Source organism: Salarias fasciatus, chromosome 6, assembly GCF_902148845.1.
Source record: "Salarias fasciatus chromosome 6, fSalaFa1.1, whole genome shotgun sequence".
Taxonomy (NCBI): Eukaryota; Metazoa; Chordata; class Actinopteri; order Blenniiformes; family Blenniidae; genus Salarias; species Salarias fasciatus.
In genome coordinates this window covers 37,062,642-37,074,419 of record NC_043750.1, presented here as the reverse complement: position 1 = coordinate 37,074,419, position 11,778 = coordinate 37,062,642, and the positions used below count along the sequence as shown (strand labels likewise).

At 44.2% G+C, this 11,778-nt stretch overlaps 1 protein-coding gene and 1 pseudogene across 1 annotated transcript; both read right to left on the bottom strand.

Moving 5' to 3' along the window:
* Positions 1-738: 738 nt before the first annotated feature.
* Positions 739-1,777, bottom strand: LOC115389867 (homeobox protein HMX2-like). Its single transcript, XM_030093434.1, has 2 exons — positions 1,519-1,777; positions 739-1,373 (listed from the first exon to the last, which is right to left on the bottom strand). The coding sequence occupies exons 1-2, from the start codon at positions 1,739-1,741 to the stop codon at positions 808-810; spliced, it is 789 nt and encodes a 262-aa protein (XP_029949294.1). The 5' UTR covers positions 1,742-1,777; the 3' UTR covers positions 739-807.
* Positions 1,778-4,113: 2,336 nt separating this feature from the next.
* On the bottom strand, positions 4,114-6,057 carry LOC115389866 (homeobox protein HMX1 pseudogene; annotated as a pseudogene).
* Between the last annotated feature and the right edge of the window lie 5,721 nt (positions 6,058-11,778).

Below are 11,778 nucleotides of genomic sequence, written 5' to 3'. Positions count from 1 at the left end.
TTCACCAGCTCAAAGGTAATCTGTCTGTAAATTCTCACTTTACAGAATGAATGCTTCATACTTCCTGCTAACATGAGAAAATATCCCTGAAGTGATCTGCCAGTAGTTCCACATTGATGAGGTGATCAGACACAAAATCCACCTGAAAAATACTGAAGGAGCTCTTTGGAAAAGTATTACTTAGATGAAGATATTTTTTAATTACAGTTTGAGTAAAAGGTGTAATGAGCCTATAGGCAAAACGTGAAATAAAGTAAAAATAGTAAGATACTCAGAAAAAATAAAAACATGCGTGAAAACAGAATAAAATGTTAATTACATTCATTTAAATACATAGATAATTTCAGTAATTCAAAATTCATTATGATACAGTTAAATGCATGCAAACAGGCTATGGTAATGTCTTTGGTGGCTTAGGCTGCTGAAAATGCTGTTGTCAATAATAATAATAATAATAATAATAATAATAATAATAATAGTAATAATAATAATAATAATGAAAAAAATATATAAAATATAAATGATGGTGTTTAGGCCTCCCTCGGGCTATTCTCATGATAGAAGCCTGCTATTAACGGCTATCTGTAACAATAGATTAAGTGTTAGGCCTTTAACAAAACACATAATTTCTACTTAAAATAAATAATATTGAATCCGTTTAACTCTGTGTGTGTGTGTGTGATATGTCAGTACTCCTTTTTGCCAAACGTGCAGTCTTCACTGCAACATCTAAACACTTTGAAATGCTTGAGGGTTGGCAACAGACCACCAGAAGTGTCTCTCTCACGACGTGGGAAGTTCAAACCATCATACGTCCGCTTCGTACAGGCTGAAGTACTTGCTGGCGTTGGAGAAGCAGAGGTAAGGCGTGCTGCTGCCCGGGTACACCACGGGCAGAGGCATGGGCAGCAGGCATCTGCCCAGCAGGTTGCTCTCCTTGTACAAGGCCGGGAGCTGGCCCACCACCACGGGCTTCCCGGTCTCGGGAAAATCACTCACTGGTCCGTCGATTTCAGTCGATATCTGCCGTTTCAATTTATTCCTGCGGTTCTGAAACCATATTTTCACCTGCGTCTCCGTCAGCTGCAGGGAACTGGCGAGGCAGGCGCGCTCCGCGCTGCTCAGATAGCGTTTCATGTCGAAGGTAGACTCCAACTGGAAGATCTGTCTCTTGGAAAAAATAGTGCGAGTTTTCTTTTTGGTGATCATCTTGCTCTTTTTGCCCGGGCTGCCTCCTTTGTGCGGGTCCGTGGCCGCGGTGGTGGAGCCGCTGTCGTCGCAGCTGCTGTCGCCGCTCTCGAAGCGCGCCTCCGCCGCCTTCCGCTGGCTGATGATGACCGACTCCGCGGCTCTGCTCCGGTCTGTCATCAAGTCTGCAAGGAAATCACACCACCGTTTATCGAACTAACTAGCTGGCTGCAACTTTGACTCTTCTGCTGCTGTGCTGACTTGCAGTAACCGCGATGCTATTGTTTGGGAGCTGTGCGTAATGGTGAGGGTCCCCACATGAACTCTTACCGCTTTCCGCGAGCCTGCTGTCCGCGTCCTGCCTCTGCGCGGCTCCTTTCTCCTCGTGGTGGCTCTGGAAAGCATCTTTACGCATCGCCGTGGCCAGTTCATCCTGCAGTCCTGCCGGGTGACAACTATCGCGGCTCCTCCCGCTCGTCTTCAGGTTTAAGATGCTGTCAATGGTGAATTTGAGAGAGGCGGCGGGTCGACATGGCGCTTCTACTTTGTTCATATTCTCTTTTTGTTTTACTTCCTCGACTCTGTCGGCCCTGAACTGTGAACGCGGGACGTTAATTTCACCACTTACGCACCATATCCGCAGCCACTGAGCGAACACTGCTGGGCCGGCTGCGCTCTGCGTGCGCCGCCGCTTCACGGGACGGATTGAGCGCTCCGGCGACTCGGATTGGTCCGGACGATTGCTCCGCGCGGACCAATGATATCCAGGGATGAGGAGGAGAGGAGAAGGAGGGCAGGACTGCGACTGTGCCCGCCCATTCCAAACACAACACTCACGTTCCGCTCTCATCCTTTTACATCTGCAGTGGGGAAAACCGGGGTCCCGGAGACCCCAAGATGATGACTTATACTTTAATTCCACTGTTTTAGTGAATATACCATGCATATTACGTGTGTTTTAACTCTTAACACTTCCCTTTTCATCATTGTTTTACATACAGATGCATTTGTAAGTGAGATTCAGGCCCTGGATCGAAATAGCGTCTACTTTTTTTTTTTATTAAAATACGAAGATCATTAGAATTGCTTACTCTGCAGTTTACAAATATCATGTTAAAAATATGTTTTTAAACTGAGAATGGAGTTTTAGCTTTCATTACACCAAGTGTTAGTGCTCAGCATTTTAGGAGAACACCGGCTGAAATCGGAAATCTATAAAAGTTTATTAACCCAAAGATATACCTGACTGTGTTCATAAGCTTTTTGGTGTATTTTATTATTACTATTAGTTCTAGTTACTCCAGCCTGAAGCGGGTTTATTATTCACGTTTGGCCTATTGTGACTTTTAACCAGAGTGGTATTTGCTGCATGATGAGGTATATCTCCTCTGGTTTATGTAGCCCCTCTAATGCTTTTTCTGTTATGTCGCCGATATGTAGGTTTCATGAAGTAAATGTAGTAAAGCAGAGCTCATCTTTTACGCATTAAGACGAACTTTATTCTGTCTGCTTCATCATATTTATAGCATTCTTATAGTTGAAATCCTTTCATATTTTAATTATAGAAGGATTATTTTTACTCTCCATTTGTTGCTGTTGTATCGGATGGCATTTCCTTTCATTCTTGCCCTCCTGCGTCCATTACAGCACCACAAATCACTTGTAATGATGGGGTGAGATGGCTTTTTAAACTTCCATGATGTTTGTTAGTCCTGCTGTTTCCACGTGTCGTGTATTGATATATTTAGAAACTTCAGCGTCTGAAAACGGTGACGTCCAGGCTGTGTTGGTGCTCCTGATTGGATAGAATCAGTTTTTTACACGCGCTGTTGCAATAATTTTGATTAACTTTCATTTTACATCCTGTTTCTTTGGTGACTGAAATGAATAAACTTATAGGTTTACTCTTATAAGATGTGGACTTTCAAATGACGCAGGTGCCGTGACAGCTTTTACTGGACTATCTGCCTGGTTCATACCTGGATTCTCCAGTTTATTAACGTTTAATCTACATTTAGTGCAGTGCAGTGTGCGCCATTTTGGGCAATTTGCGGGATCTACCGATTGCGCTATGCAAATAATGGATTCTTCATTTGCGCACAGACGGTGCTGTGCATTTTGTGAATCCAAATTGGACGCTATTTGGCAATCTGTCCATCTTGCGCATTTTTTAAATGTCCATCGAGGTAATATCCGCAAGATGGTATGCTGAAACATAAGAAAGATGTTTAAAAATGCCACGCGCCTTTGGCATGCTGTGTTGGCGCTGAAGTTGGTTCATGGGAGTTTAAGATCCATTATGTGCGCAGCGCGCCCATCGCCCAAAAAGCGCCTGCCATAAATAAACCAAACTTTGAGTGAGAAATGAGTAGAGCAACCAAATTTAAATACAACTTTTTGTCTTTTCCGAAATTAATTCCTAATGTTGCAAGTTTTGTCCCTTGCGTGTTTTGAGTAATTTCCTCTCTCGGTTCTCTGTGAAGTTTTTTTTTGCGTAAAGAAGGGTGTAAAGCAGTTTCTCAGAAATAAAGACACATTCCAGGTCACACAGAAGTGAAAAACCAAACGAGAGTTTAGTTTTTTGTTTATTTCATTTATTATGTGGAAAAAAAGTGACAAAGTTGGAAAAATCAGTGACTTTAAATATAAAAGTTTTTCAAAAAAATAGGTGTATATTCAAACATACAGTAGCTACCTGAACCCTTGGCCTGGCCATGCTCGATTGTTAATATAGTTTATACTGCACCAGCACGCAGTCTTGTAGAGGCTTATGAACATATACAATTATATAAAACCCATCACTCTGTGCTATATTTGTATTGCGGGTTGTATCTTTGGATGAAGTCCACATTTCTTCTGCGGCATCGTGGGTTATTGCACGGCTACTGATCAGATGAATGTTACTAAAACAGCTTCATTGAGTGTCGGCCCTGTGCCGTCCTCACACCAGGCCGGTCATCTGCGACCTCAGCATGCTCATGGAGTGCGCAAACGACGACAGGGGGTAGCTGATGGAGCAGGGGAAGCCCGCCGGGTGTCCGTTCAAGTTGAACCCGAGTGCGGCCGCGGGTGTGGGCCCCTCGTGGTAGAGGATGGGGACCCTGACTACCCGCTGGGTCGAGTTCGGGATGTGTGCAGCCTCCAGATCGGCCGCCAGCTGTCTCTTCCATTTATTCCTGCGGTTCTGGAACCAGATTTTCACCTGCGTCTCAGTCAGGTGGAGGGAAGCCGCCAGTCCGGCTCGCTCCGAGCTGCTCAGGTATCGTTTCACATCGAAAGTGGACTCCAGCTGGAACACCTGACTGCGGCTGAAGACGGTGCGGGTCTTCTTCTTGCGGGTGGAGCCGGTCTCGGGTGATGCGTCCCGCTCCGAAGGTGCGTCGAATGCGTTGTGCGCGTCCTCGCTGTCGTCCATGAGGTTGCTCTCCCCGGTTTTCTCGTAGCTGGCCTCAGTTATGGGCTCAGACACGGCGGGGGAGCCTCTGTCACTGGTGGACAGCGAGCAGCAGGGATCCTCCGAACTCCTTGGACCTTAAAATGAAACAAAACAACATGACAGGGTTGTTAAAGGAGAGCAGAACGTGTCCAAGAATAACCTCGGATCATCTTTGAAATAAGGCTTCAGATCTTTATTACTCAACGTTTTATTTCATTTAAACACGTCAAATGATGATGCAGTAAAGAAATGCACTTGTATATTTGAAGCTTTCGCTTCAGCTGCTGTCCTCAGCACAGTTTATAAGGCGTTAATGCATAAAATGAGTTTTAGGAGTATTACATAACGCATTGTCAATAAAGAAGCAGCTTCAGACTAAATTATGAGAAATAAATGCGTTTCTGGATGATAATAGGTGTTTTCACATGTCTCACAAAGACACAACGGAGTCAGAAAATCAAAATATGAGCACAAAAGGGAGGGGCGCTCTGTTTTGATGTAAGAGTGCGTGGAAGTGGCACAAATGTGGCACAGCGAGTGTGTAAAAGCGTCACGTCGATGTGCAGTGGTGCAGCTCTTCTGTTTTGATTCGTATTCTGGGCATTTGTGCGTCATTCACGTGCGTAAAGTCGTGAAATGTGTCACAGGTCTGAGGAAGACGAACAGCTTGGATGTGTCCTCCGTACTATGACAAACTGAGTGTGGTTCCCATCCCGTGCACTGCTCCACGAAGTGTGCATGCATCCCTCTTAAAGCGTACGGCGGAGCTGAGTTTGGGAATAAGAGTAAAACCAGAGAAAACAAGAGTCCGAACTCCACGATCCGTTCACCCCGAGTCTGTCAGCTTTATTTATCGAAGAGAGAAATGACCCCTGGGTGTATATTGTTATACTAACAACAAAGAGACGACTTGCAAGAGTGAATGCTTATATTTACGTATGTAGAATAAATGGGCCTACTTGTATACAAACTTGAGATTAAACGAGAAACAAATTACTTGTTGCTGTAAAATTGCGTGCCAGGTAATCTGATATAAATGCATAATAGAAATGTGCCAGTAACAAACGCACACTGTAATTTATTCTATCAAATAGTTTTAACACGCAGGAATTTACCGTCGCGCTCGTAAAACGCGTGTGGAACTCACTGTGCTGGGTTTCCAGAGCTCCCAGGCTGAAGGCGCTCCCTCCTCGCAGCCACTGCAGCGGAGACGCGGCTGTGGAGCAGGAGCCACTGCGCGCTTCAGCGCTCCCGTCCGGGTCATTTGCGATCAGCCGCCGTTCAGTGGAAACAGTTTCTGTCCCAGAATCGCCGCGGCTGCTGTCCGCTCCCGACTCCTGGCCACTCCGCTCCTTGGCCAGCAGATTCTCAATAAAAAACGAGGAGGATCGGGACGGAGAGGGAGTCTGGTTGTCCGTCAGCTTCTCCAGCATGTTTTACCGATGTCACGGTGCGATCACAAATGAAAAATACCCATAGATTTCTGTCTGGAAGTCCGAGCACTCATTTCAAGCGTCGCTTCGCGCAGGGAGTCATGGCCGAGCCGGGGAACTCCTCGGTGCCACCGGGAGGAGAGAGGCAGAGATGGAGGCAGCAGCGCAGTGAAACGTCAAGTCAAACAATCAGCGAGCCGAGGGCATCCGGCGATTGGACGAGCACAATTGCAAATGGGGGGTTTTCCAAGGAAAAGAGAATTACTGTCTCGTGCGTCACAGTGCTCAGTGCGCGTCCGTGCGCGTTCACGTGCAGGCCCGTCCCCTCGAGGCCACGCGGAGTGGAGGAAACCTCTGTCCGTGGCACAGCAGCACTCTTGATTTGGGTCAATTAGAGTGCAAATCAAAATAAGAAAAAAAAAATCCGGGAAAGCAGCAGCAGCAGCCGTGATCATCGGGGTCAAGCAGCACTCTGAGGAGCAGCACTCACTGGCACGGAGCGGCAGGATGGCGCCTGCAAAGATAAGACTTTCTGTCAGTGTCTACTCGCCGCTGACATCCTTTTAGACTTTTAGGGGGGGAAACATTACAGCTCGCTTCATTTAAAATGCCCACGAAACCAAAAAGCAAAGTTTGACTGCAACCTACGGAACACAAACAGTTCATTTCTTTTTCCTGTTATGCAAAAATAAATAACATCCTTCGGCGATGGCTCAGAAGGATCGGATGTTAATGGCCTCTACGATGTGAGTCTTGGGCGCATTGAACCATGCAAAACGGCACGTGAGACGCTGCGCCTTGGAATCGGCCTCTGTCAAAGGTTATCTAAACTTTGCGTAATGGCGCAGATATTCCTGATAATAGGCCTGTTTTTTTTCTGTTTCGGTGCTTTAATTAGGTTCAACTGCACACGTTCTCCTTTGTCTCAAGACTCCGGATCGGCACTGAAATAGCTGTAAGAGTCCATGACTGTTGCAGTGCAGTTTATAATTCACCGTTTCATGCGTCCTGCTCAGAGCACTAATGGGAACAAACATCATTACACATGAGCATCAGATTGGAAGAGCAAAGATCCTGCATACCTTTATGGTGGGCGCACATGAAAAACAAATGAGAATAAATACAAGCTGTTGATGGCCTTTTCAGTGGCACTGACTTGCAAGTAACTTATTAAATTTAATAAGTTTCGGGGAAAATGCAGGCTTCTAGTCAAATTAAGACAGTATTATCACTATTAGATCATCTGAAACATTTAAATGAGTGCTGACGGGCGTCTTTACCCTTTTCCATGAAATGGCAAGACATTTGAGCTTTTATTTCCCTCAGTGGAGTCAGCTGCTCTGACCTTTCACTCCAGCCTCTCTCTCTCTCTCTCTCTCTCTCTCTCTCTCTCTCTCTCTCTCTCTCTCTCTCTCTCTCTCTCTCTCTCTCTCTCTCTCTCCCTCTCTCCCCCCTTCAGGCCAGACTTACCCTTTGACAGAGGATCAGCGGTGATGCTGCTCTTCAACACTCAGACAACAGAAACGCGACCCGCTGCGTAAAGAGCGCATCTTGCGCCGTAATAACATTGAGCTCAATAGAGCCAGAAATGCTGTGGGATTTCGTTTTGCGTTGCCTTATTTGGTCCAAAAATCTTATTTTGAATTTTAGAATTTAGCCTGAGGCCAGTTTAATGTCAGACAAATATAAAAATCTTAGAGTTCCAATTGTCGCCTTTTGAAAAGAAGCGGGGTCTACTTATGTTTTGTACGCGCCGACCCATGTTCGGTAAATTCTAAGGTAGTTTAGTATATTGAAGTATTTTTGCAGAAAATAGGAGTCTGGTTTCTGTCGGTTTAAATAAGGATCGTGATCTGATGTGAACCCGCTTTCTTGTGTTTACGTTTTATTTTTTTAACTCTTTTTTTCCTGTGGTCCAATCTGCTGTTTCTGAATCAACTTTTAAAATTAGCTTATTATCAGTTTTAAAGGATTTAAAAGGAGTAAAAACAAAGTTCTCAGTTCTCCGATTTTAAAAAATGTAATCTTTATTTTACAAAAAATGTATTTAAAAAATCTTAATTTCTGTCAAACATTTTCCAAATAAATACTGTAAAAGTCACTTTTTTGTTTCAGAAAGAGTTTCTTCACCACTGTAAATGATTTTACAATATATTTCTGTTTAAAATACAGACATATTGTTGCACCTTTATATTATAGTAGTAAACTATAAAATGTAATAATACAGTAAGTGAGCATTGATGACAGTAAAGAGGGGAAAACTCCCCTTTTCCCAGTTGGAAACCAGCTGATCCAGACTCAGAGGAGGTGGCTTTCTGCTTCAGAGACAATGAAGATGAAACAGAGGACAGCCAAAAAAAAAAAAAAAACTTTGCATTGACTTTGCATAATCTCATCCACTCACTGCAGATTTGAGACTTGAGCAGGAGGTGGATTAACACTCTGAGAGATGCTTTGGAAAGAGAGTTCAGACTGAACCGTTTTACCACAATTGCATGTTGAATTTAGTGTTTGCTTGTTTTGAAATGATCCTCATTCATCTGAACTTCACCAAACAAGCAGAGCACTGTGATGTATTTCACGGAGCCGTCGCCTCTGTGTGATTCTGTCTGATTTCGCGGCTCTTAGTGTTCAGACCACATCGGCGCGGCGAGTGTTGAGGTGTGCATTAGATCGGGTTTCTCTGTGTACGCCACGCCGTCTGAATGATGTGGCACCCTGGTCAGCACCCCACGTCCAGACCCCGAGGCCCCTCTCTCACTTTCCCGTCCTCTCTGGCTCTGCCCTGATCTTCATCCGCTCTGGCATGCCCTTTGCCTCATGAGGCCTGCTGGCCTGCACCGCGGCTCTGGAACGCAGTCCCACCACGCACAGTCAGATCATCGGCTCGTGCTCCGGGAGACAGCTGCGTCAAATCGAGCATGGTCCTCCAGTTGGCGGTGGCGAGTGCTTTTTAAGCTGTTGGTGCTGCCGGCCAGAAAGAGGGGAAGGCGTTTCACAGTTTCACTGCTTTCTGTCATTGAAAGAAAGCAGAAGTCCTGTGTGTGATGGCACCGTGCTTTTTGAGGATCAAATTGACTGTAAGACATGCGTTATATGGTTTGTAACTCTTGCACATGACTGTTTTAGCATTGTTCCCTGAGTTTCCTCTTCTTCCATGAGAAGAGTAACCTCTCTTTTTTACTTTTCACCGGATTAGAGCAGCTTTGCTTCACATGACTCGGTGGTGTGTGAGACTTTAACCAGCCACATTGGCTCTGCAGCCGCTCTGATAATACCCAGGTCTAATCATCATTTTATAACCGCCATTACTGCTCCAAGTGTGATTTTAATGGCTGTGGAGTCTGCCGCTCCCAGCCGGGGTGAACAGTCACTGAGAGTGGAGACAGTTTGACCTAGTTCATTTATGGAGGAGGCTCCGAGACAGACAGGAAGGCCCGCTTCTCCTCTGGGGCATTCACGGCTCTCTTTACATTGTGATGCCTTCATTGCGACGCAGTGAAGTAGAGTGACCCCGGCTGACTCTCACTCAAGGTGATACCGCCGTGCACGGCTCGTGCACCGTGGTTTACCAGTATCAACACACTGTAAAGGCAGCCACTCACTTTGTATCTTTTTTATAGGGAAGGGATGGTGGTGCAGTTATTTCATATTGAACCACCGAGACTTGTAATGTGTACACACTCTCTCACTCTCTCTCTCTCTCTCTCTCTCTCTCTCACACACACACACACACACACACACACACACAGAGGAGACCTGCAGGGAGTCACTCTGGGTTGTTAGAGCGCCCTCCGATGGCCAACATACTGCACTGCAGCCGAGCTTCACAAATCAAAACACCGATTAAGATGCTTTTATTTTGGTTTTTATCAACTTATTCTTTTACTTGAATTTTTTTCTGATTTTAGAAACTATTCTACATATATCTGCTTTCAATTGTAGCAATAATAAATCATCCTTATGTCCTTGAATATCAGGATGAGTTGACCACAAACAGCGTCCTTCAAATTTTTTATTCGTTAATGAATTCTTAACATTACAGTTATTTTCATTTTTCCATAAAGCACACAATACAGACATAAAATGCACCTGTGCCACCGCTCTGAGTTGTATTTACATTTTTTTATTGCTGTTACTATTGTAACTGTCTGTCTACTGAGTAAAATTGGATAGTTTTTTTTAAGTAATTTATATTTCACCCATTTTAACCTTTTTTTGCCATCGAGCCTAAATATCAACATTTCACTCTTTTTTTTGATCCTGCAAGACAACTGAAGCAGAAATATGTCTTCATGACAACATTCCGTTAAGTTACAAGAAAAAAAAATGCATTCAGTCACATCCTGCATTATAAAATCCCACAGTCTTTATTTAAAATGCAATATTATGTGTAACCTGTGTGTGTGTGTGTGCATTCATGTGTGTGTTTGTTCGCAAACTTGTGCATAAAGCCAGTTATCTCACTAATTCAGAAGTTTGGAAAAACTCTCTATTTTTTTTTTAATTTGCAAAACATGTGCAATATGTAATGTCTGCATTATGAAGTCCAGCCTGCTGGGATCATGTCAGCTTTCAGAGCACTTCACTCTTCATCATTCAAACAAACTCACATTGCATACCTACTTGCCTCATCTGGCCAGCCAGCTCAGCCTGACTGTGCTAGCTCTGGCATTAATAATTCACTGTACATAATAAGTTGATGCTGCAGAGTTTGTTCTCATTGATATTAGCCGAGGTGAGCATTCTTGGCCAGACTGTGTGACGCCAGCAGACCGGCATAAAGTGGGCTTTAATTGCCCATAATCTCTGTCGTTCTCTTTCCTCTCAGTGCAAGTCAACACCATATAGCCCATGAATGCCAGACTTCAGTGAGGCATTTTCAGCTCGGCATCAGCGTGAGCCTCGCAACAATGCTTGGAAGAGATTTCCAACTCAGAACTCAGAAAGGATTTTAGACGATTTTGGGATTTTTACACCCGCTCTCACTGTACTGGAATTTCAAGTCAGCACATTCATAATTGTATCCAAAGCTGAAACAACAGGAGGTTTACACCTCTGGGTACATTATGCTGCGCATAAAATGTGTTTCTCCAAAGGACGACACAATCAGCAATATTGTTTGCATTTTTGAGAAATCCTTGCTCTTGATCTTGTCTTTGAACGTCTGATTCTTGTTAATCTTTGCAGTAGTCTACTTTCTCTATCTCTCTGCTTCTTGTTTTGATGTCAGTTGGACATTTTAGGTGCAGAGATTTTCAAATATATGAAACCACAGTCGTCCCACTAGTGTTATTTTAAAGATCCCGGGATCAGATATCAGTGTTTCCAACCACAGCCTCTTTACACTCCACACACAGTGGATTTCATCGATGGGTTATAACCCTAACACAAGCACACCACTTCAGATTCTGTTCAGATGTGTGTTTTTATGGAAGGAAATGTTAATTATGATTAAGATGGACGATGACTGTGGCTGACTGATGTGGAGCCACTGCACAGCTCAGAAACTGCTATTCTGCATTCACATTTCACTTTTGAAGCCAGCAATTTTCATACCTGCAATATGTTAAATTCAGAGAATCTTGCAAGTTTTCCCAGTAAAAAGTGCAAATAAACAGTCTTTCAATAATTTCAGATTGTTTCACAATAATCCGATTAAAGAAACTGTTCACCTCTCAGTTCCCCAGTACTGCATGTGTGCCAGGAAAACGCTGAAAC